Source organism: Strix aluco, chromosome 8 (genome assembly GCF_031877795.1).
Source record: "Strix aluco isolate bStrAlu1 chromosome 8, bStrAlu1.hap1, whole genome shotgun sequence".
Taxonomy (NCBI): domain Eukaryota; kingdom Metazoa; phylum Chordata; class Aves; order Strigiformes; family Strigidae; genus Strix; species Strix aluco.
Genome location: NC_133938.1, coordinates 12,267,810 through 12,292,462, shown reverse-complemented (window position 1 = coordinate 12,292,462; position 24,653 = coordinate 12,267,810). Strand labels below are relative to the sequence as shown.

Here is a 24,653-nt window from a genome sequence, read left to right as displayed (position 1 = left end):
GCAGTACCGATGGCAAAAGTGCCCTCAGAGGGCTCATTGGGCTGGTGCTTTGTTGGTTTGAGGCCATTCCAGGGAGGCTCCTGGAGAGTGATTTTATCATGGTTCAGATTGTATTTAGAGCTCAGATTACCAGCTGGCCAGAGCACTGTGCTGGAGACCTGGATTCATTTACTGGGATTCTGGTCTGGTTGGGAGATTTTGGGGAAAGTTGCTTTCCCCTTGGTCTCCCCACAAACTACTTACTGCTTTCATATAAGTGGTTTAATAGTACCAGCACAGGGGGGTGATGGCAGATGCTGTGATCACAGCTAAAGCCTGCTGCAGGGAACACATCTGGGTGGGCTGACACCAGCTATAGCAATCATTGCTTTGAAATGCCTGGCCGGGAGATGTGACCGTTTCACCCTTCGCATTGTATTAGTGTAACCTTTAGTGTGTGATTTCTTCTTGATAGGGCTAGCAGAGGCAAGAGCCTTGATGGGGCTGATCTTGGGGCTTTTCAGCTGAATGCCCCCCCCAGAGACCTCCCTTGGCAGGGAGCTCTGTGTGGGTACAACATGTCCTGCCACCATGTTCTCAGCCAGCTCTGTTCCCCAGCATATACCACAGTTAATGCTGTGCTGTTGGACTCTTGTGTGCAGTGGCTTGGGGGAGCACTATAACCAGCAACATCTGCCCAAGGTACCTGGGTTGCCCAGATCTCACCATGCCAAAAAAACTTCACCCAGCCCGTGGGGAGACCTCCTACCTCAGGTACACAGGTCTGTCCCTGCTGACTGTATTGGCTTTAGATAAGAGAAGGCCCTTGGTCTGCAAGAGCTCTTCTGGTCTGCAGCGGGGTCTGTCTCCTTGGCAGAAGCTACTGCCCTGCCCCAGCTGGAGGCTCCTGCAGTGTGGGGGACGGGAGCATGCTTGGCCAGGGTACCTGCTGACCTCCTGTCTCTCCCATTTCCTTTCAGTCCTGGACACACAACATCCAGCGGGAGAAGGAGTTCCTGCGGAAGCTGGTGAAAGCCCGAGTCATCACTGACCTAACCAGTGGGATCTGAGTGGCTGCAGCCACTGCCTCCAAGGGAGGAGACGAAGACGCACGCTGCAGCTCTGGGAGCAGGCACTGGCAGCCCCCTGCAAGAATCCCACCTCACTGAAGACACACAGAGATGCCCAGGTGCTCTGGGAAGACCCTCTCGCATTGCCAGTCTACATGCGGGTTGCATCTGCTGCCTCCCGGCCTAGAGCTGGTAGGAGGTGGGCAAGGCGCTGAGTGGGCAGTTCTTGAACTCTGCATCGCAGACGGATCTTCTGTGTCCTGAACTGAACAAGAAAGACTCAGGAGAGAGAAGAAAGGTTTGTGAATAAAACGATTTGTGCCAAATGGGAGGTGACGCTGCCCTGAGGCAGCAATGCCTGAATGTACAAAGTATTATTTTTTAAAAGAAACTCTGCTGGATTCACACTAGAAATACCAAGGTGCAAGGCAAAGTCTGCTTGTGCACAGCCCCGCGAAAAGCCTGGCCTCTCCATGCTCCATCTGCATTGTCACCGGCCTCAGACCTTTCCCCAGGAAAACAAATCCGTCCAAAACTTCAGTGTTGTTGGTGCTGCTATAATTCGAAGGGAGAATAATGGCTTTCCCTCATTCTCCACTCGGAGCTTCTGGATGGAGATGAGCATGGATTTGTTTTTCTGCACTTTTCCTTGCTTCCTGCATAGAAGCAGCAGCAGCAGCCACTTATTTGGCTGCGTTTTCCATAGCCATTCGTCCTGCTCTGCCTCTGCCCTGACCCCAAGGTGGAGCAGGGAGCTGATGGCTTTCTCTGCCTGCAGCAGACCCTCCCCACCTTCCTGCCTGTCACGGCACTGCAGAGCCTGCCTCGCTGTACTCAAGGCTTTCAGGCCTCTTGGTTTGTGCCTGCTGTGCAGGGCCCCCATGGAGTCCGTGCAGATTGGTGTCACCGTTTCTGGACAGCATCTCGCTTTATTTTTGTGGGGGAGAGGAGTAATTTATCCTTTGGAAGGAGGTCAGATCTTACGCAGAGATCTGAAGCTTTACAGTTTGAGAGCAGGCCGACGAAGATGTTTGTTTTATGTTCCAGACTTGATCATGTTCCCTGTTTAAGCGACATGTGACCTCAGTGATGATGGAGCCTGCTGGCATGGGTCGGGGCCTGCTGGGACCCCTCACCCTCTGCTCGGCCCCTGCTCACTTCATTTCCAAGCTCCTCCTGTGCTGCTCTAGCACTGCTGCTCCTCCTGCTCTCAGGAGCACGTCCCTTCCTTTGCCGTCTTGGTCCCGAGATGCAATATTTGCACATTTTATTTGTATACGTATTTCAGAGGAGCTGGAATAAACTGAGCAATGTGGCCAAGTGTGAGGACAGCAGGGGTGGTCTTATCCACCTGGAGAGCGTGGGCAGAGGGGGGGATTGCCAGGGGAATGGTTACAGGTAGAAATCAGCTCCCACGCTCTCCTAGCGTGGATCGGGCTGGACTGCGCCCACGGGCACTGTCCTGAGCCAAGCCTCTGTGTGTCGAGGCACAGGTGTGCTGCCAGCCAGTGCTGGGGTCGGTGGAGGGGGGGTCCTGGAGGCGTGCTGGCTGGGCTCGTGGTCCTGGCGCTGCATCTGACGTAGCCCAAGGATTGCAGTCTGCCTTGCTCTGAGCTGAAGGGAGAACATGGCCCTACCATGGACAAGGGATGCTCAGAGCAGGGGTCGCATGGTTCCCCTGGGCCTCCTCTGCTCCCACGGACTTGCAGGGGGCTGTGGCTCTGGCGCTGAGACCCCAGAGCGGATGTGCAAGAGGGGCAGGCAGTGACCCAGGCGTGGTCAGAGGAGCAAACGGTAGGGAACAGTTTGAGACCAGGCTGCAGGCAGAGGCAGCTCTCAGGACATGGTGCTGGGTGCTGCCCACAGACCAGCGTGGGATGTGCTGCTCAGGAGCCTCTCCTGCATGGTACGCCCATAGCCAAGGAGGTTGCTCAGGGGCAAGTCCTGTCCAGCTTCTGGTTGTGGCTGCTGCTTGCCTTGTAGTCTGGGAGCAGCTCAAAGGTCTGCCTCTTCCAGGCCGCAGAAGACAGATGCTGGGAGGCTCTCCCTTTCCTTTTCCTTTCCCATGTCCCTTCCCCTGTCTCTCTGGCCTCCCAGCCAGGCAGTCCCTGCTCCCCCAGTACATACCTCCCCGCAGGATGCTCTGTGCGGTCTAGCATGGAGAGCTGGGGTTTCCAGCAGGTTTTTGAGCATATGCTGTGGCAGATACTCCTTTGAGTATTCTCCCCACTTTGCTTTTCCTGTTCAAGGAGCACAAGGGACTGGATTTCCATGGCTCTCACCAGGCAATGCTCCCTTGGCACTTCCTCTGTGTCAGCCTGGACCGGGGACCATCATCCGTAGAGTCCCTGCCGTAGTGGGGGTGCCTGGGCTGGACCTGGCCGAGGTTGTGGTTGGGGAAGGGTGGGCACCCGCCCTCCACCTTAGTGCTCAAACTGGGTCTTTAACTAGCTGCTGTGGGAGCCCAGGGGCAGTGATGGGGTGATGGGCCACATCCATATGCTACAGTGAGCTGAGATGCCAGGGAGTGGTTGGCTGCAGTCAGGAGGAGGAGAGGGGTGAAGGGCTTTCTCTGTCTGTGCTGGGCTCCTCTCCACCCCCCGGGGGAAGCACTCCCATGGACGCTTGTGATGGCATTCATTTGATTTAGTCTGTTTTATTGAACACTACAAACCTAAGGACCGTTTTTATCTTCCAGCACGCTGGCCCCAGGTGCAAGGAGAGAGCATGGCCCCTGCTCTGCTTTCCCTGGCGTCGAAGCTCCCCACCACAGCCAGGGACAGGTCCTGGTGAGAAGCTGTCCCTGCAGACCAGGGAGGCAACTCCAAGCCCTTCCCTCCACCTTGGTGGGAGTCTCCAGGCAGAAGTGCCCAGGCTGAATAGATCAGTGCGTGGTCCAGTGTGTCTGTGGTGGGTCAGGACCACCTGCAAGCAGAAGGAAAGAGAGGATGGGGGGTTGTTTGGGGCCCAAAGGCTCCCCTCTAACTCACTGTCCCATTTGACATTGGTGGGGCACGCACACCCACAGAGCAGCCCTGCTGCTGGGCGATGGGGCTGTTGCACCCCAGCTCCGGGAGCAGGGCGCAGCGCTGGGTTTTGCTCCTGGATGCTGTTCCTTTGGCTGCCTCCCCACGTGCACCTGCAGCCACCTCCCGCCCTCCGAAACGCTGCAGCCCTGCCAGCTCCGAGCGGTGCGCGCGGGTCAGAGCAGGGTCAGTGGGACGGATGTGAGTCTTGGCCTCTCCCTCAGAGTGACTCACCTTTTCAGCTCAGATGGGAGAGCCCAGGGGAATTCTCCACAGCCTAAATATAGAGCGGGGTTGCCTGGCACCTCTGACGCGCTGTGGTGCAGAAAGGCCACTCGGGTGGCAGGGAACCTGCCTAGAGAGAGGCTGGGGAAGTGCAGGGAGGTCGGGGAGCCAGCTCCTGCAGCGGGGTTGTGCTCCGGCTGGCACAGAGAACAGGTCTGGGGTGCTGCTCCGGGGGAGAGGGGCTGTCACAGAGATGCTGCTGCGCTGACCACACCGTGAGCACAGGCTGCTCGTGCATTTGTAGCATATGGCCCTCCCCAGTGCCTGTCACCCTGGTGTTGGGCTCCCTCCACCACCTCACCCCGTTAGGGCTGGCCACGCAGTGGCCTTAAGCTCACACGTGCCAAGGGGAGGCACCACGGCCAGGGAACACGAGGCAACAGCGGGATCCTCTGCAGCCCAGCATCCCTCCACCCGGCATCTCTGGGCTTCCAGCATCTCCTTTTCCAGGGAGGGAGCAGTGGGGAGCCCTGCCCTGCTGTGCTGCTTTACCCCTCAGTGTTGGAAGGTGTCAGGACAGGGCTGGCTGTATCAAACGGGGGCAGGCAGGCTGGGTACGGGCAGCACGGGGACAGGCAAGGGCTTCCAGACTGCCTGGCAGGGAGGCAGCTGCCACGCTGAGCTCCAGCGGCACCAGCACGGCATGTGCCGTCGGTCCAGGTGTGTGTCACAGGCAGTGTTGGAGACGTGTCCTTCGGTGCAGGCGGCCCGGGCTGCTACCCAGCCCCTCCGGCCACCAGCTCCTCGCACAGCCTGCACAGAGACTTGCTCTAAAGGCCAGTGCTCTCACCAGTACTGTACCCAAGCTGAGATGGAAGAACTCAATGAGTTTTTAAAATTAGTTTTAGTTTCTGCGATTTTTTTTTTAATTTACCCTCTAGGCAGGGAGGGCAAGAGTCTTGCAGGCTCCTCCAAGCCGGCTTATGTCACATCAATTCAGTCATATCACAGAAGCAATAAAGCTATCAAACAAGCTTGGCTGGCCTCTTTCTTCTGCTGTCCTTTGGTCTTTTGTAGGGGTGGCAGAGGGATTCCCCTGCTCGGGCTGGCCCCAGCCTGGTTTCACTGCCGACGCCTCCAGCACCGTAACCCAGAGGCAGCTGCCAGAAGCTGCAGCCGATGCCACTGCCTGGGACAGGAGAGGGCTGTGCTCCTCCTTGCAGGTGACCGCAGGGGTGGGAGAGGGTCTTACAGGTTGGGTGCATGCCATGTCAGGGGGCAGAGGAGTGGGGACTCCCTGCCAGCAGGGTGGCTTCCCGCCGAGGGTCACAGCAGCAATCAGGCTGGGTGCGGCCCCCACAAAGGCGGGTGTCCGGCCAAGTGACCTTCTCACTGCAGCGTCCAGGAAGGAAGCTGTTTAGGAAGCTGAGGGCTGAGGCCGTGACTGGCTCTGACACGTGCCAGGTCCCAGCGGGAGGAGCGTAACCCCTGCAGCAAACCCTGGCCATGTCACATGTCACGGGACGAGTCGGGGACAGTCCCCTCGCCTGGGGGAACGGGGTGAACTGCTTCCAGGTAGGTGACCAGTCTGACAGACCTGCCAGCTCCTAAACACGAGGGGTGGCTTCCTGCCACCACCGATGGGACATGGCAGAGGCAACTGCCCAACCCTCCCCAGTGTGTGGCTGCAAGTTCCAGATCCCTCCCAGAAAGGAGATGCTGGAGCTGCTCAAACCCTCCTTTCTGCCCTCTGCTCCTCTGCTCTTCCCAGCCCTTGAAGAGCAGGGCCACCGCTGCCATCGGGCATGTGCCCTACGCTGTCCCTAGGAGGGCTGTGGAGGGGGAGAGCATAGAGCCTGGGACTGGGGCATATGGGGACAGCCCGTGGGAGGTTCCGGTCAGCGGAGACAGGGACACTTGTTCTGGAGCAGATGTCCCCGAAAGAGCCACATCACCGCTGACGTGGGGTTGATGCAACTGGTCAGTCCTGCATCACCGCTCTCTCCCACATGTGTTTTGTCACACCCAGCCATGGCCTCGCACAGGCACAGCAGCAGCCAATGGTGTGCTCAGTCCTGCTCTGGCTGGGCCACATCACCCCCATCCCACCTCGCACAAGGGTGGCACCTTCAGGGACAGATGTCAAACTGGCCCCAGCCCCGCAGGGCTCATTCCAGACCAGACAAGGGACATGGGGACACCCCAGCTCTGGGGGTGCAGGAGCACAGGCTGACGCAGGCAGTCACGGAGCCAGCAGCAGCCAGGGAGCAGATCACCCATCTGTCTGGAGAGCTGTGGGGTGGGGGACGCTGCCCTGCACCCCAGCACCCTGTGGGTCCCGGCCCACGCTCAGCCCACTCCCCAGGGCAGAGCCGATACTCATGGGAGCCCAGGTGAAGAGAGCGGTGCCTGGATTGAGGCATGGCGCTGGGATGTGCCACCTCCTGCCCCCGTGATCTCGGGGGGACAGGGAGGAGGTGCTGCTGGCAGGACATCAGCAGGGCTGACAGCAGCACTGGGGTCATGTCTGCCAGAACGAGGGCCAGGGGAGAGGAGGAAGCCAAGGCCCCCAGGTGTCTGGGGTGGCATCCACAAAGAGGGTACACCTGGAAGAGGACAGAGGCCAAACTTTGCACAGCCACCTGTTTCACAGGACTGGGGACACCATGGGCCCACCTGTATAGAGTCCCCTGTGCCCCCTGCACAGCCCCCTGCCCACCACCAGCATCACACCCACCGCAGCTCCCAGCTGGGACATGGGGGTATGGGGACCAGCCCAACCCGCAGAGAAGGTGGGAGGGGATGGGGTAACCCCTGGGGTGATCCAGCACCTGGGGCTGTCTCCAAGCCCCGAGGACTGTCCATGGGGGAGGCAGCCTTCCCCTGCGCTGACAGCCCCTCCTGGGCAACCCACCCTGCATGGGCAGGGCTGTGGCCAGTCCCAGCCCCATGGGGACAGCCAGGCAACCTGGAGCAGGACATGCCACTCGCATGGAAACTTTCCAGGCAGGCAGCCCCGTTAATCTGCAGCCCTGCCAAGCAGAGAAACCTGTTCCCTGTCCCCTACCCCTGGCTGATTCCCTCCCCTGGGAATGCTCCTGAGCCTCCAAACCTCTGCTGGGCCAAGGCACCCAGGGCATCACCCCTGCCAGCTCCCGTGAGGGCATCACGGATGGAAGCAGCCTCAGGCCACGGCCATGGGGCAGCGCAGCCCCACGGCAGAGCCCACCCTCCCACGCAGTCCCACTGGCAGGCATGAAGTCACCCACAGCCACGAGCTTGGCCAAGGTGCCTGTGCTGGGGGCAGAGGGGAACCAGGACCACACGGTGCCACGCCAGGGCAGGGGCTGCGTGCCACCTCCGCCGTCCCTGCTAGCAGTGGCGGGGACAGCTTAGCCGGTACTGCCCGTGTCAACACATTCCCTGGCAGGTGGTGCCGCAGGAGGGACACAGGAGTTGTCATCCTCGCGCTGGATAATCCGACGAGATGAGAGACAAGACGAGGCGGCCGGCTCCACCAGTGGCTCACACGCGTCGGCCGGCCCTCCCCGCCGCAGGACCACGGGGTCTGGGCTGCCGTGGGGCGAGGAGGCGGTTAACGCCACGCGGGGGGCCCAGGTGCCGGGGCAGACCCCATGGGCGACCCGAGGCCGGTGTGTAGCCACGGCACTGCCGGCGACCGAGCCGCTGGCCCCGCTCCAGCCGGGGAGTTATATAAGCCCGGGGAGGTTGCGCCGAGGCGGCTGAGCGCTGCCGGGGCAGATGACAGGGCAAGCAGCGCCCCGGGGCGCGCCGCCCGCCCGGACGCCTCCGGACCCCGCCGCGGGCAGGGCCCGGGGGGCCGGTGGGCCATGAGGGCTGGCACCGGGGGGGCCTTGCCCGGTCTGGGCTGTGCCCCGGCGGCCGGCTCCGGCCAGGGGAGCACGTGTGAAGCGGGGCCGAGCGGAGGCGGCCCTGGGATTTGGCACGTTTGCAAGGAGCACTCGAGAGCCCCGGGATGGACGTGGAGGGCCCTGGGCGGTGACGTAAGGACTCGCACGGGCTCGGCTCGGCTCGCCAGCCGGCCCCCATGTCCCCGGGGCCTGCGACGGCCCCGGCGGAGGGAGGCAGGGAGACGACAGAGGTAAGGATCCCGGCGGCGGGTGACCCCGGCGGGGTGGACCCGGGCGCGGGGCGCCCGTGGGCCGTGGCCGCGGGACGCGGGCGGGCGGGGAGGCAGGGCAGGGAGGCCGGACTCCTCCTCCGGCGAGCCCGGACGTGAGCGCCAGGCACACCGGTGGCCCGCGGTGGCTCGGGGTGCGTGCGACGCCGGCCAGCCCCGCCGCGGCCCCCGCGCTGCCGGGACGGCCCCCGGCCCCCCACCCCCAGCCCCGCCAGGTCCCCACGGGCCCGGGTGGTCCCGCTGTGTGTAAGGGATCCCCGTGGGGCTCTGCCCTTTCCCCCCCCCCGGCCTCGACGCCGGGCGTGGGGTGCCCGTGGGGCTCTGCTCCCGGAGCGCTCCGGGAAGGGCTGAACTCGTCCCCGGAGGTTGTCCGTGTGTCCGTCCTGCCAGAGCTGTGACCGGGCTGTCGGGGCGGGGAACCCCGCTCCGGAGGGGCGTCCGTCCGTCCGGGCTGCGTGTCCGTCTGCCCGGCCGCCGGCCCGGCGGTGCCGAGAGGTGCCCACCGGTCCGGGGGTCGGCCGGCAGGCAGGAGGTGGTGGCGGGGGTCGGGCGCCGCCGGAGCTCCCGGTGCCGTTCCCGGCGGGGTGCGAGTCTCCGCGCGGAGCCGGTGCTGATGCGGGTCGGGCTGCGGCTCCTGCTGCTGGCGGGATCCCGGCGCCGTCCTGGTCCAGCGGCTGTCCCGGCGCCCGTGCAGGTCGGAGTCCCGGCGCAGCTGCGGTGCGGATCGGGGTCCCGGTGCCGCTGCGGATCGGGGTCCCGGTGCCGGTGCCCGCCCCGCCGGTCAGGTGACAGCGGCTGGAATTTGACACCGGCGGCGGCGGCGGGAGCGGGATGGAGCCGCCGCTGTCCCGCACTGCGCGCCCGCCCGCCGCCGGCGGCACCGCACCTCGAGGCGCACCGGGACCGGGACCCGCACCCCGAGGCGCAGCAGGAGCGGCAGCGGGAGCGGCAGCGGGAGCAGCGACGGGAGCCGGTGCCGGTGCCGGTGCCGGCGGGGCAGCGCCGGCCCCCGCCCGCGCCCCGCCCCGGCGCGGCGGCGGCGGGCGGCGGGCGGTGGGGGGCGGCGGGGAGCGGAGGCGATGCGGGGCGGCGGCGGCCCGGGGGATGGTCCCCGCCGCGGGCACGGTGAGTGCGGGCCGGGGCGGCGGGCGGCAGCGTCCGCCCCAGCCTGCCGGCGGCGCCGGGCCTCGGCGGCGGCTTGTACCGGGGCTGCGGAGGGGGGGCGGGGGGGGGGCCCGCTTCGCCGCCAGCCCCCCGGCAAAACCTGCGGGGCGGCGAGGGGGCTCGGGCCGCCCCCGGGCAGGTCCCCGCCGGGCGGGTCCCGGGGCGCCGAGCCCGGTCCGGCGGCGGGAAGCGCTGGGGGCCGCGGCGGGGACGGGGTTCCCTGCCCGGGCGAGGAGAGGCGGGACCCTGCTGCGGGTGCCCGGGGGCCACGGGGGACGGTCTCACCCGCCTCTTCCCTGGGCTCCCGCCCCGGCCCTTTGGGCACGTCGGGCAGGTCTGTGCCCCGACTGCCGGGGTGGGGGAGAGCCCCGGGGCCAGGGTGCCCGACGCCCCCCGGCTCCGCTTTCCCCGGGCTGGGGCCGAGTTTGGTCTCTCCCGTGTGCCCCACGTGTCCGACGCCGGCCTCCCACGGCTCTGCGGGGCGGGTGCCAGCTCCGCGTCACACGTGTGGGGGGGTTCATTTCTGACCCCCCCATCACTCCTCCTGCCAGGGGCAGCGCGGCGGGACGCCGGGCCTCTGCCGGCTCCACCGGTGCCCGCAGGTGCCCGTGGGGGGTCTCCGGGCATCCCCCTGCGCTGCCAGGCAGAAGCCGCGGCTGCGGGGCTGGCACGGCGAGCAGTGGCGAGCGAGGCCCAGCATAGCTCCTTTCCAAAAGCGGCCACGCCATGAGCTGAGACCCTCACCCCGGGGTTGGGGCATCCGCTGGCCCCGCGTGGATGGGCTTCAGCCTCCCCCGGGGGCCTGGTCCAGCCCACGGGGCACCCCCTCCCCAGCGCCCTGCGCACAGGGCGGGCAGCGGGGCTCTCGCCGCGGCTCTGCACGGGTGGGTGTGGGGTGACCCGCCCAGGGATCACCCCAGCGCGCTGCTGCTCAGCCCCTGGGCGGGGGACACATGTGGCAGGGGGATCAGGCAGGTCCTCGCATGGATGGGCCTGATCGTGACCCTGCAAAGGGCTCCTGTGCCTGTTAATGTCCCAGCTGGGCTCTTGCAGCCGTGGCAGGGACGGACCCCAGCCAGATCCCCCCCATGCGGGAGTTGGGGGTCTGCCGTGGGGGGGTGCAGCTCCGGCACCCCAGTAGAGTGCCCAGGAGCTTGGCTCAGCCCTGCCCGCGCCGGGGGAAAGCAGGGGCCGAGCGGGGGTGCGGGGCCAGCGTGGGCTGCGGTCCTGTGCGTGCGGGGAGCTGCCCCCGGGGACGGGGCTCCGTGGCTGCGGAGGCACTGGCGGAGCACGTCCGTAACCCCGGCTCCGGGGCTCCCCGGGGGCGAAGGGAGGCTGCTGCCCTCGCCCGGCGCCCCGCCGGCAGCGCTCCCGCCGCAGAGCCCGGGGCCGTGCTGCCGCCGGACGGGAGAAGCCTGAACTGCACCGGCTGCTCCGTCCCGTCCCGTCCCGTCCCGTCCCGTCCCGTCCCGTCCCGTCCCGTCCCGTCGGGATGCTGGGGCCGAGGGGCCGCGGCGGGGCAGTCGGCTGCGAGAGCGGTGACCGGGGGGGGCCCGTCCCCTCCCAGCGGGGCGCAGGGACCCTCGCCTGGCCCCTCCGGGGGTGCCGGCCTGGGAAAACCATGACCTGGCGGCAGCGGCTGGCGTGGGGCCACGGGCCGCCACGGGAGCGACGTGCTGCGTGGGCTGTGCTTGGCCAGGCCACGGCGGCTGGCGGGGCCGGGGGGCCCGGTGCCAGCCCTGCCTGCACCGGGGATGCATCCTGCCTGGTGCACGGCCCCCGGCGGAGGCCCATGGGCCTGGCAGTGCTCATCACAGCACTTTGTCATGCTGTGGCCAGTGCAGGGTGGCATCAGATGCGGCAGTCGGGACCATCCCCTGAGATGCTGGGGCGACTGGGGGAACTGATTTTGTCTCCTTGTCCCAGTGGTGCCCAGCCATGTCCCTTCATTTTTTGGCCGGGAGCACTCTCCTCAGCATATCCGTCCCAGCTTCGCTACAAAAGCACCTGGGACATTCCAGAGTAAAGCCATGGAGGGGACAGGGGAACTCACCGCTGCAGGATGCTACCTAGCTCCAAGGGGACAGTCGTGTCCCAAGAGACAGGGGATGCAGCAGATGGGCCAAGGAGGGTTCAAGCCCCCTTGGGAGCCACCTCTGGGGGATCTTGGCTTGGGACACTGGGGCACAGGGGCCTCCCCGCACCCCAGGGGAGCTGGGGAAGGAGGTGCAACGTGGCTGCAGACTTGGAGTTGTCCCTGCACCCCCCTGGGGGACATCACTCCCCCGAGACCCTGCTCACTGCTCTGCTGGGACCATGCATGACAGGGACCAAATTCCCCTGTGTGTGTCAGGGCAGTGGACGCTGGGCAGGGGTGTTGGGGTGAATGACTACAGTGAGCCCCGCATGGTGCCCCGCACCCTGCTGTGTCCCCACGGGACCTGCCTGCCCATCCTGCCCCTCGGGGCCCCACTCACCGGGGCTGCTCTGGGGCTGCGTCCCAGCTCAGTGCAGGCAGCGGGCTGGGGAGCCAGCGCAGGGCCAGGGGGTGGCTGCACCCAAGGACCCTGCGCTAATGGATTTGGAGTTTCCAAGGTCAGGCTCCCACTGCAAGCAAGAAAAACATTCCCAGGAAAGGGCCATGGGAAAGGGGCCCCCCCGTGGCACTCCCAGCCCCAGCCACCGCCTCACGGCCCAGCCTGGCATCCCAGGCTGCTTGCGTGAGGAGGTGGCTGCGTCCCCCTGAGGAGAGGTGCTGGGTGAAGGCTGGGCTGCTCCAGCTGTCACATCTCTTGGAAGGGGTGCGTGGGGTGGCGAGGGTGCTTGGCTGTGTGTGGAGGGCATGGGGGGGGGGGGGGGGTCATGTGTGGTGTGCAGGAGGTGTTGCAGGGTGCTGCAGGGCGAGGGAGGGAATAGCATGCTTTTGCAGGGGCAGGGGAGAGGTGTGCCAGCTTCCAGCTGGCCAGCTCGATGCCCACCCCCTCCCCTCTGCATGGGCGCTGACCCCCACCTCTGCACTTGCAGCCAGCATGGAGCAGCGAGCGGGGCCACCAGAGCCGAGACCTGCAGGACCCACCACGCACCCGCAGCCCAAGGTGAGCCCAGGCCTGCCTGGCCGTGATGGCCGGGTCCCCCATGTCCCCATCCCCAGCTCATGGAGCCTTGTCCCTGGTGTGGGGACCCCGGTCGGGGCTCACCCCGCTGTGCTCTGCTTTGTTGCAGGAGGGAACCCTGTGGGGGCTCCTCGCCATCCTCTCGCTGCTGGCTGGGCTGGCCGCTGGCACCCTGCGAACACCACACTGCAATGAGACGCTGGACGTGTCCCCCACGCCGCGGGGCATGGCCACTGCCAGCCCGGCTGTGGAGGATGGCGTGGAGGTACCGCTCGCCGCTGCCTGGAGCCCGCAGTACGGTGTGTCTTGGGGCAGGACTCCCGGCCTGGGCACGGTAGCCCTAAACATGGGGCATGGGTGGGTTGGGAGCCACTGTGGGACCCCCAGCCCATGAGGGGCTGCCTCTGTATATTGGGGCTGGGTGGGCTGAACACACCAGGCCCCGTGCTTCACGCTGGGGATGATGGCAGAGCCCTGGGGATGAGGAGATGCTTGGCCGGGCACTCACCCATGGCACCACTCTGGGGGCACCTGGCCAGTGCCGTGGTGGGTGACCAGGGGGGGTCTGCAGGTCACGGCAGGGAGCAGCCAGGCTCGGCAGGCCCCAGGAGGGCGGTGGGTGCAGGCTGGGGTCTGACGGTGCCGTCCTCTCCGTGTGTAGGGGACAACGTGACGACGGGTGGCCTGGGCGCTGCGGAGCTGGCAGAGGACCTGCTGCTGCGTACCGAGCGCTCACCACCGGGCACCAGCAAAGGCAAGAAGGGCACACAGAAACACCCTCGGGGGTCCCGCGGGCGCAACTGCCACATCCGCAACCTGATGGTGAAGGTGCGCGACCTGGGCCTGGGCTTCAACTCAGATGAGATTGTGCTCTTCAAGTACTGCAGCGGATCCTGTCACCGGGCGCGCAGCAACTACGACCTGACGCTGGGCAGCCTGCTGCGGCAGCAGCTCATCACCCCGGGGCCGCAGGAGCGGGTCCTCAGCCACCCCTGCTGCCGGCCCACCCGCTACGAGGCCGTCTCCTTCATGGACGTGCAGAACACGTGGCAGACGGTGGAGAAGCTCTCGGCGGCCGAGTGCAGCTGCATCGGCTGAGGAGGGGGCCGCCAGCTCGGCCCCGGCTCGACACACGCCGGCAGACCCCAGCTCGCCACGCGCAGTGGCACTGGCACTCAGAGGAAGGGTCTGGCAGAGGCCGGTGCCCCCGATTTTATGTGGCCACAAAGGACTGAGGCGAGATGGATCCGTGATGGGGGGTGGGCGGCTGAGCCCCCTCCCGCTCAGTGCCAAGCAGCTGGTGCCACCGGCTACGCGGGGTCCTGCCCGGGTGCACCCCGGCTCCGCCCTGGGAGAGAAGCTGGTTGGGGTACGGAGCACCCCTGCAGCTCGCAGGGGTCTGCCAGCCCAGTGCCCACCAGCAGCACCCAGCTCGCCTGCGCCCTGCCTGGACTGGTGCTCCCACACCCCGGCTTTAGAGGAGCCTGGGCCAAGCGTCGCCCGAGCTTCAGAGGGGGACAGAAAGGGGACAAAACCTCCCTGTCCCCTCGGGCGCCCTGGGGCCGGCGGTGCCCGGAGCTGTCCTGCAGGGAGGGGGTGTCCCTGGGGACAGGGGCGCAGCGGGGCCAAACCGTGCCAGCGTGCAGCAGGGGACCCGCACCCGGGCTGGCAGCGGCCCCCGGTGCTCTGCAGGGCAGCGGGGCACGGGCACCCGCCGGGACCCCTGCCCGGCTCCCAGGGGGGTGGCAGGGTCCCCCCGCAGTGCTGTGGCACTAAACTATTTATTACTCTAAATTATTTATTTATTGTTCTCGAGCGGCAGCTCCTATTTATGACTTTGGGCCCCCCGGGGGCCGGGTGTAATTTAACCCCAGCGCTGCTGTGAAGCCCTGGGCAGCGCCCCAGCCCCCGGTGCCCCGTGCTCCCCCAGCCCCCTTTTTTCTATTATTTGTAAAATTTGAGGGATAAACTCTATTTTTGTACAGTCGCCTTCTCCTGTAGCAATAAAGCGATGGGCTGCGAGTCCAACCCCTGCGTGTGCCCGTGACGGGGGACGGGGGGTGTTGGGACACACGCGGCGCTGGGCCCCCGCGGGCCGGCAGCGGGGGGTGGGAAGCGGCACCGCCCGCGCCGCGCGTGGCGGGGGGGGGACCGGGGCGGCGCCCGGTGCCCGGCAGGGGGCGCGCCCGGGCCGGGACTACCGCTCCCGGCGTGCAGCGCGGCGCGGCGGCAGGACCCGGGCTGCCCGGGCGCGCCTGCGGGGCCGCGGGGCCAGGCCGTGCCGGAGCGGGGCGGGGAGGGGAGGGGCGGCGGGGCCGCTCAGGGCGTCCCTCGGGCGCCTCCCGGCCCGACCGACCGCCGCTCTCTGCCGCGCCGCGCCGGTGCCGCCGCCCTCGTCGGGGCGGGGAGGCGGGTCCCGCCGCGATGCGGCTGCCCGTGCGCCGCCGCTGTCGCCCGCCCGCCGCCGCCTCCTGAGCGCCGCCGCAGCCATGGAGCGGAGGGCGGAGGCGCCGCCGCCGCAGGGCCTCGACTTCACCGTGGAGAACGTGGAGAAGGTGAGCGAACCGCCCCGAGCGCACCCGCGGCGGCGGCGGCGGGGCGGGAGGACGCGGCTGCGGGACGGTGATGCTGCCGCCGGGGTGCGGGGGCTGCGGCTCTGGGGGGTGGGGTGGGCACCTGCTCGGCGGTGCCGGGCCCGGGGGGGGGCGGCGGGGCGGCATCCCCCCTCTCCTCCGCTGCCCGCAGCGGGGGCGGCGGGGACCCGCCTGCGCGCCCCAGGGGGGGTCCGGTGCGCGGCGCGGGAGGTGGAGCCGGCGGCTCCTGTGCGCCGGGACAGCCCGCAGAGGGAAAATGATGTGGCAGAAATGGGAGCAGAGGGAGGAGGTGTGTCTCCGACGGGCGTCCTCTGGGTCACCGTGCTGCAGCGCCGGGCAGGGAGAGCCTACGGGTCTAGTCCTGGCTGCTGGACCAGCAGTATCTGTGTGAAGCCCGGATCAGTGTCTCCATCAGGCAGGGAAGGGATCCTCACCAGGTGCTGGGAATTGTTGGGAATTAACGTTGGGAAAAGCCATCGGAGGGCGGATGGGCCAGTGATGTCCTTCTGAACCTGGAATCCAGCCTTCTTGCTCCTGCTGATGCTCAAGGCCCTCCTAAGCAGCTGCAGGGCAAGAGGAGCGAGGTCATGATGGCCGAAACCCGGGATCCAGGGAATGGCCACGGCAAACCGAGGCCTGCCAGCATTATACTACTGCTGGGAAGAGCCCCAGGCAGCCCCTACGTGACCTGGGGTTCATCACGGAGACCGAGCAGGGCACCTCAGCGAGCGCTGGGAGAGGCAGCCGAGCAAAAACCTTCCCTTGGGCCATCCTGGAGGTGAAGGGGGCAGGGCAGTGGAGGATGCATCCCTGAAGGGCAAACAGCAAGAGAGCGCTTCTCCCTTCCACTCACCCTGTAGCCAGACATCCGCTCGGAGACCGACAGCCTGTCAATCCACAGCTCAGTCCCCAGACAGCTAGTGGGAATCCCAGTGTCCTCATTTTTCCTCGATAAGAATAGACCGAGTTCCTTGCCAAAGCGATGCCCACGGGTGTGCTGGTGGGCACACGTCTTGTGTTTCACACCTGTGCCTCCCCAGCAGCCTCGCGGGAGGTGTCGGGTCAGGGATGTCAGGTTTGTAACTGGGCACCGGTTGCCTTTGTGGCTGCAGGTGAGACACAGCCCACCTCTGCCAGGGACAGAGCACGGCCGGGGGGATTAACTGATGTCTGGAAAATGCTACATTAATGCAACCTTCTGCAGCTTAATCTGCATATGTCCAGGGCTGCTGGATGATTCTGCCTCTGACTTCCTTTCTCTTCGGCAGACACAAACCGCTCCTTTGTTTGCACCAACAATGAAGCGCACACTTGCCCGGGAAGGGTGGGCAGTGCCAGGGTGGGGGGCGCCCGGCGCTGGCTGGGCGAGGTGGGGCTGTGCCGAGAGGCAGCTCGCCCTCACTGCGCTGCTCTGGATTTAGTCTCCTGCTGCCTGGGAGGAGGCAAAGATGCCCTCTAGGATGCTTCGATTCCCCTCCCCCAGCCTGCCCGGCTTCTCCCAGTCTCCACAGGCTTTGCCATCTTGCTGGTGTCCTCGGAAGGTGTGGCTGTGGACCGTGGCGGGGCTCTGCACTGCTGGCTGGGGGCAGCAGCACGGTCCCTGCGTAGGGGAAGAAATGTGGGGTGGGATCAGAAAAAAACTCAGAGGTTCAGCAGCTCAGAGCCCTCCTGTGTCTGTCTTTTGCAAGGGAGGGCTGTGGGGTGTTTCTGGTATAAAGCGAAGGAAAGGTGGGCTTTGCTGGGGGCTGGGCTGGTGGGAGGCGGGTGGGTAGAGCCGCTTTGTCAGAGGTGATGCTGGCACATAAATGAGGCTTCTACTGGCCTGGGCTCTTCTGCCTGCCAGGTTTTATGCATGGCTCTATTAATAACACTGAATACTGATTAAAGTCAGGGTTTGACTCCACTCTGAGTCAGTTAGCAGTAAGTGCTGGGGTTAGGAACAGCATAAGGAGCTGGTTATCTCTTAAGTCAGAGGGTCAAAGCCTCTCCAGGTCACCCGCAGTGAAAGTCATCGTGTGTGGCAGTTGCAGCCAGGGAAGTCTCTGGTTAGACTGTGCCCATCATGCTCTTCTGATGGTTTTTGTGGAGAAGATTCACATCTCTGGAAGACCCTTCTGTACCCCCTGCTGTTGTTCATTATGCAGTGGGCTGCGCAAATGCCCCCGCAGTTTTGCAGGGCTCTGGGTGCCCGTGTAGCTGAAGAGAATCATTGCTGTGTTTATCCAGCATGACCTGTGCGAGGGAGAGCTGGTTAGATCCCTCCAGCTGTGACCAGTGGTTGCAGGGAGGCGGGAGGGTGCAGATGCTGTAGGCTGGGCCCGTGTTGCCCTTTGCCAGCCAGCAGGTCTGAAAGCCCACGGGCAGCAGGCAGGCAGCTGCCTGTTCCTGAGGAGGTGTCAAGTTCAGGTGCTGCACTTCAGGAGCCATCTGAAAGTTGCTCCCTGTATTTTTTTTCTCCGTTTTTCCATAGGGAGCTTACTCGTGACACAGGGAAGGATCAGGGCTGCGCTGGGCTACTACTGCCCATTACAGTACAGTTACTGTGTCAGTGTCCCCCAGTCCCAGCTGAGGGTTGCTTGGCTGCTTTTTTGTTTTCTTCCAAGCCTGACCTAGATGCTGCTCTGGCTTCGGCACAGCTAGAGCAGGCTGGTGTGGCCACGCTGTGCAGACCTGCTGGGCGGCTGGCAGCTCGGGGATGGATCTGCTTCCCCTGCACCTGCTGCTGAGTAGGGCTCTGCTGCTGCGGTTGGAGGGAAGGGAAGGCTGGGCAAGCTGAGGGCTTCAGGGTGCAAGGGTGCTCAGCTTCCCTGTGCCTAAACGGTGCAGTCTGGTTCGTGACCTGCATGCGTTTTTGTGTGCCCACGAGCTGTCCCCAGCATGACTGACAACCTGATGGTGGGGCAACGCTGCCCTGGGGAGGTGATGCTCCTGCTGCAGTATGAACCGTGCTCTGGTGAAGATGTATTGCAGACGTTCAGTCCCTGCTGGCTGTGTCCATTGTGAAGGAGCAGCGCACAAGCAGGACTTGTGCCTTGTGTTTTTGGTTTCCCCCAGGTTAGGGGTGGCAGCACCTAACACTGCGCTGTTGGACAGAAGATGAATGTGAGACCCTCTTTACCTGTTTTCAGTGCAGTTGAGTCTGCACCAGCAGTATCCGCCTTTCTGAAATAAGAAAGAAGGCAGTGCCGTTCCTCCATGAGTTTCCCAAGTGCCTGCTCTTGCCCTCTTTTTTTGTCTGATTCCTTCCAGGTCTTTTCTCCCTTGGCCTGCATCTCATCCTCTGGGGTGTTTGTAATATTCACTGACGTCTTTTCCCTAGCACATTAGCGGTCTGGCATCTCTGGGCCTTCCAGATTGCCGTGTGCCTCTCTGGAGATGCCTGATGAATGCACAGAGTCTCTCCGGCAGGATGGGTAGGCGGGGTGTCATGGAGCTGACATCCGGAGCCTACCGTGATGGGAGAGGGGTGGCTTTGATCACTGTTCCTTGGAGATGCTGAGCCTCGGGGATGTGGCAGCTGCTGGGCTGCCTTCCACCCAGGAGGATGGGGAGGAGAAACCCAAGTGCATCTGCTTTCTTCAGAAAAAGGTTATTGCCTGTCTTCAGAAACCTGATGAAGACAATTACGATTACATCAGGGTCAGGGAATGGCATCCCCTGTCTGGTGCATCACTGGCAGCAGCTTGGCCACTTCTTCCTTAGAGGCAGCCCACGTATGTGAGATGTGGCTGCCGTGCTGGGGATGGTAAGTCAGGGGCCTCAGGAGGGGAGATTCTTGCAAAATTGAGGGAAGTGAGGAGTCACCTCGTTTAGTGTTTAAGCAGATCTTCACTGCAGAAGCAGGTTCCACCCAGACCCAACCTTGGCTGAACACCTTGCTCCTTTGTGTGGCGTGGTGGTGATGGGATGAGAGGGCAGCACCTTCTGTTTGCCAGGGCTTGGCTGTGCCCTACAAGGGCCATCACTGGAGCCTCATCTTAGCTCCAATGTCTTACAGAGTGGGAATGGGTGGGATTGGTACCTGGGTGCCAGAAGGGATTCCTCTCTCAAAACACTTGTGAACTCGTTTACCGAAGTGATGGATAGAAACACGAGATGGTGGGCAGGGGTGTTTGGGTCACCCTTGCAAATCGTCCTGGGCTCTGTGCTCCCAGCAGGCTCTCTGGTCCTGCTTACTCTTCCTTGCTCACCACAGCAGTGGTGGCCCCTGGCCTGAGAGCGCATGCATCTCCTACAGCCCCCATCCCTGCTGGGGACCGCGCAGTTCCCTGCAAAGGGCTGCTGGCAGTGAAGCAGCAGGAGGGATGCCGAGGCTGCCAAGCTGCGTCTGGGCTGCAGCCCCTTCCGGACAGCTGAGGACTCAGCGTGGGCAAGCTGGGCTCAAAGAGGGGCTGCGAAGCAGCAGCATCTCTTATTAGGAGAGGGGGAAAAAATCTCTGTTCTTTGGGACTGCTGGCAAAGTGTGGGTCCCTTGAGCAGTAGCAGCATGCCTGGCAGCACACGCACGGCTTTATTTTGCATCCATTTGCTATCCTTGGTGATTCGGCAGGCTGCCGCCTTCCCAGGGCTGCTGGCTCCTCAGCCTGCCCCGCCGTGGCAGGGGGAGGATGGCTGCTGCGGGCAGGGGGGAGGCAGGGACGACATTCCCTTCACTCGGCAGAGCCGTGATAATGGCTGTGCTGTCACAGGCCTGGAGTGCCGGCGGTGCGAGTGTGTTCAGCTAGAAAAGACAGCGAGAGGCTGCAGCGGGAGGCATCCTGGGGCTCCTGCTGGAAGAAGGCTGGTGGCTGCTGAGGGGCCGTGGCTGCGGGCACAGAGCAAGCAGCAGAACAGGACTGTACTGAGGTTGCAGACCTCAGGGCTGTACCTGCTGTCACCTCCATTTGCACCCCTGGAGGAGACCCGTGTCCCCGTGGAGTCCCCCAGGAACAGCAGGCAGCATGCTCAGCTCTGTGGGGCTGAAGTCACACACCTCTGGGGCTCCTCTTGCCCCCACAAAGAGCACGGATACTACACCTCTATGCTGGGGACTCTATGTTAATGTATCTATGTGGTACAGTCAAGGAGACAGCCTGCTGGCTCTGGGCTCCCTGCACAAGCTCCAAGGAGTGAGAGCTGGGAGATTCTGGGCTCATAGCAGCTCCTTTACCCTCAGGATACTGGAGTGCAACCTAAGATCAGGTGCCTTTGCTTGGCAGTAACTCTGCTTGGACTGGTTCCCCTCCACCTCCCAAAGTGACCAGCCCGTGCTTCTGACCTGTGCCTTTTGGGCAAGCTGCCCTGCCCCAAGGCAGCTTGCTTGAGGGTAAGCTTACTTGGCTCTCTTGAGGGACTGATGCCACTCCAGTGACTAGAGCCTAACTGAGGCTTTGGCCACAGCTTTTTAGAGCAGGGAAGAACCATCATAACAAGCTTGAATTATTTGCAACCAAGCAGAGCTGATGTTGGAGAAAGCTCCTTCCCTGGCCAAAGGGCATAGCTGACAGCCGGGCTGTTTACCAGCTCTCACGTTACAGGTCTAATTGTGGAGGAGGCAGGTCTGGTGTCAGCCACCCGTTCAAATCAGAGTGCACAAAGCCTCCCTGTTAGATGTCACTGCCCGATTTCATGCCTTCTGCTTCTCCCTCCTGGCGCTAATGAGTTCCTCTCGTCATCTCCAGCTCTTCCTGATGGGCCTGAGAGTGCTGGCCAGCGCAGTGATGTCAAAGTCCAACAGCAGCCGGTGCTGGTGCCTGCCTCTGGGATGAGGATGGTGCCTTTCGTGCCTGGGGAGGAGTGTGCTGGGTGTTCAAGTACCCTTGGGCAGAGCACGGTGCCTTGCAGCCTCCTGTCCCAAGCTCGCAGCAGAGGATGGTGCTTGGACAATGTGCATGGTAGTCTAGGGAGAGACCCCTAGTCTTCTGCCAGGGGTTTCATCTGCTGCTTTGAGCTGGGCTAGGATGGTCCCAGTATTGATGCCCATCCTTGGAGGTCCTCTGGAGAGCTCTCCCCTGTCATGTAGAGCACCAGATGGGGCACGGTGTCAGTAGCCCTGGCATGTGTGCTGCCTTGCCTCTCTACCTGGCATCCTGCAGCAAGCAGGAACAGCCGTGCTCTGGCCAGGAGCCACCACGGCCGGTCCCATCCTGGACAGGGTGCTTGGGGAAGCGGGGTGAGAAAACCAGCAGACGTATTTTTCCAGAATATTCTTCTGACTTCCAACAGCTTGCTGTGTGACTCTTCAGCATCAGATTTGTTTCCATCCTATGAATAATTTAATGTAGTTGATAGACTGTGTCATCTCACCACTTACGCTCTTTCCTTGAGGTGCTGAGCAGTGGAGGCTCCAGCATATGTCCCCGGGGGCCTCCACTGGAAACCTCCCCAGAGGCTCTGTGAGGGAAGAGCTGTGCTCTGGGGTGGTGTTGCTGGGTGAGGATGCCTCTCTGGAGAGTTCACTGGTGACAGCAGGCGCTGTGTGCAGGGCAGAGCATGAGGGGTGCAGGGGAGGTGTTGGGGTGGTGGTAGGAAAGCCATCCACATGGCTGGAAAGCTGGTCCTGCCCAGGGAGGTGTCTTGTGACCTGATTGCTCACTGCTCCTCTAATGCAGTGGTAGTGACATCTCCCCAGCATGAGCGTTGAGGGGAACATCTACGATAGTGCTCCCTCTTTGCCATTGTTACGATGCAGCAGCTGGTTTTTTGGCATAGACAGTGCCGGAGTCTCTGCTGCAGGGGCTGCGTGCAGGATGCTTGCACCTCAGCTTCACACTGGGCTCTGCCTGGTCGCTCGCTCCTCTCCCTCCAGTGGGGTGATCCCATGAAAGCACCAGGGTCTGCTTGCTTGGAGGCGTTGGCAGGATCAGGCCTTAGCCAGCAGTGCCGGCAGCCCCAGGCAGGTGGAGGATGAGCCCGCAGCCGCTTCCCAGTGGGCAGGCTGTACGGCAGCCTCTGCTCCGCTGTCCTGCCACGTTCCTCATCACCCACAGTGCTGTGTAAGGCACACCCCACACGCATGCCATTCCGGGGGCTCGCTTTGGAGTGCCCAGAGTGTGTGTAGTGCCATGCTTTGCCTGCCCAGCGACTGTGAGACCATGAAGCAGCGGCCCTGCAGCCAGCAGAGGTGAGCGGCTGGGGAGCTGGTGGGTTGGGAGCCCAGCTCTGGAAGCCAGGTCTGGGCTCCACACGTGGTGTGGTCTGTACTTTGCAAACCTCATACTGGATTAGAGGTTAGGGCTCCTGGGCCATGTGTACAGGTTGTGCCTCATAAAATATGATGAATAGGGATTTTTTTTGCCCTCACAATTTTCTAAGTGTTAGCAGGAGGACTATTCAAAATAGAAGAAATCAGTTAATTAGGGAATGCGTGGGGTGTAAACAGAAAGGCTGGGAGGAGGTGGGGAGGGTCCTGGGCTAGGGAGCAGGCAGAGGGGACCGCTGCCCGCCTTTACACCTTGTTGGGGTGTCCAGTGAGTGGGGAAGGGAAAGAATGAGTGGGCTGTCACCGACTCTGAGAATCTCAAGTGAGATTTCTTTTGGAAAGAAAATAAGCAGCAAGCTCTGACGAGAGCAAGTAAGAGACTGAGCTGGTAACGGAGGAGATAGTTGGGAGCTCCAGCTCAAGCCCTGCTGCAGGATGACTCAGTCCTTAGCAAAAGAGCAGGGGTAGGAGCCAGGTTTTTACCACCAGGAGTGATTGAGCTTTTAGCACATCTGCAGCTACTGCTCAGTAGTGAAGTAAATGGTTGCTTTGATGGGAGGGGATGACAGTGCTTACCTCTGCCCCAGCAGCTGATTGATGCTTTGGGCAAAAGTCAGAGATAACTGGGAACAGAGGAAGGTTTCAGCTAGCTGCTGATAACTCATGGGCTCCCCTTGGCCACTCTGTTGGGACAGATTTCTCTCTCCCCGTGTCCTGCTTATCTAGGGTTAACCTTTTCTGTGTCAGGATACGTCTTTTAGTGGGACAGACGCCTGTCCCTCTGCAGACCACGTTGGCTGGCTCCGTCTCCTACGACGTACTCCATAACCTCTTTCTTTCTTACAAAGAGGTTATCCTCATTTTCCCCTGCCACAAAGTCTTGAACAGAGGTGTTTCAAATGATGGCCTGGGCAATGCCATCTCTCTAAGGTTCCTGCCATTTCATCCTGCTCTTTGGTCTTGTGCTGGGAAGCAGTGGGAGGCACAAGCACTTGCTTGGGAAGCTTGTTCCTGTGCCCCAAGCTGCCACCTCTGCATGCTTAAAAATAGGGTTTAAATCCTCTCCTGGGTACAAGAGCCACACAAGAATTTCATAGAGCTTTTTAGGGGGGAGGAGAGGGATATTTGAGACCTGGAGCCAGGTTGGGGACACAAAAAATCCTCTGCACCTGCTGGAATCATCCTCCTATTTGCTGGTGGGGTGTGACAGGTGCCTGATAGCCTGACAAATGCCATTGCTTTTCCTTGCTCCTGGCGTGTGCAGTCAGCAATTTGAAATGAAACACGCTGTGCCAGGCAGAAAACCTCGCTGCTGGAAGATGGATTCAGGCAAGGGGTAGTCACTCTCCCCCTCTGTGTGCGAGGACATCACTGGTTACCAGTTGCACCCACTCAGGATAAGTAACTAATCAATGTTGGCCTTAAGATCTATATAATATTCCTCTGCAAATAAAGCCTTACAGCCTGTGTGAGGCTGTTTACGTGGATCTGAGCTCTGCAAAGCAGTAACTAGATCTCCCAAAGCCATCAGAGCAGGTAAGTGATGTTCACCTTCTCCATACAGAGATGAAGTGAGCAGCCCCGGACTGTTGTGGGAGGTGGTGGCAGAGGCAGGGTTAGATGCCAGCACTCCTGGCTCAGCTATAACTGGGCAGGTTTGGGAATACTTCAAAGGGACTCTGTGGGCGATTAATTCCCAAGTTTAGTGACTGTGGGTTTCCAGGGCTCTGTACAATCTGACAGACAAAGATATCTGCAGCAGGTCTTGTGTTCCTTGGGCTCCCAGATGCAAGCTTTGAGCTGCATGTGCTTTGTGAGAGCTGGTGCACTCATAGCACCTGCCTTCCACCCCACCTGAGAGCAGGTGGGGTGGAAGGCAGGAGTGCTGGTGTCCCTTACAGCCCTCATGTGGCAGAGGGGTCCTGTGCCCACCCCAGTGACGGCGCATCAGCAGGGAAGCAGGCGAGTTCTGCATGGGTGAAGGCGAGGATGGGAGATGACTAAGGAAAAGAAATTTCCAGTGCAGCATGAGAGGAGGAGGGGAAGAATGCTTTGCAGGTCCTTGCCCGCTGACAGATCACTCTCGCTTTGCTGAGAGTCCAAGGAGGGAGGCCAGCTAATGCAGGGCAATGCGGGGAGC

At 62.9% G+C, this 24,653-nt stretch overlaps 3 protein-coding genes across 14 annotated transcripts in view; all 3 read left to right on the top strand.

The window, feature by feature from the left end:
* ST3GAL3 (ST3 beta-galactoside alpha-2,3-sialyltransferase 3) overlaps positions 1 to 5,334 on the top strand; it is a 202,714-nt gene extending 197,380 nt beyond the window's left edge. For 9 of the 10 annotated variants that reach the window (XM_074832220.1, XM_074832228.1, XM_074832227.1 and 6 more), the window contains one exon: positions 960 to 5,334. In XM_074832220.1, the coding sequence (XP_074688321.1) occupies positions 960 to 1,049 (90 nt within the window). In that variant the 3' untranslated portion in view covers positions 1,050 to 5,334. The remainder of the gene's footprint in view (positions 1 to 959) is intronic. The other variant, XR_012624126.1, reaches the window with a different exon arrangement.
* Positions 5,335 to 12,411: 7,077 nt separating this feature from the next.
* On the top strand, positions 12,412 to 14,766 carry ARTN (artemin). The gene is given in 4 exon segments (XM_074833232.1): positions 12,412 to 12,555; positions 12,557 to 12,721; positions 12,849 to 13,038; positions 13,401 to 14,766. Coding segments are annotated over 4 exon segments (879 nt in total). The 5' UTR covers positions 12,412 to 12,468; the 3' UTR covers positions 13,838 to 14,766.
* Positions 14,767 to 15,049: 283 nt separating this feature from the next.
* Positions 15,050 to 24,653, top strand: part of IPO13 (importin 13) — a 31,691-nt gene continuing 22,087 nt past the window's right edge. For 2 of the 3 annotated variants that reach the window (XR_012624125.1, XM_074832213.1), the window contains exon 1: positions 15,050 to 15,294. Coding sequence is in view for 2 of the 3 variants with exons in the window: in XM_074832213.1 (XP_074688314.1) it covers positions 15,229 to 15,294 (66 nt within the window). In the remaining variant the exon portion in view is untranslated. The remainder of the gene's footprint in view (positions 15,295 to 24,653) is intronic. The other variant, XM_074832214.1, reaches the window with a different exon arrangement.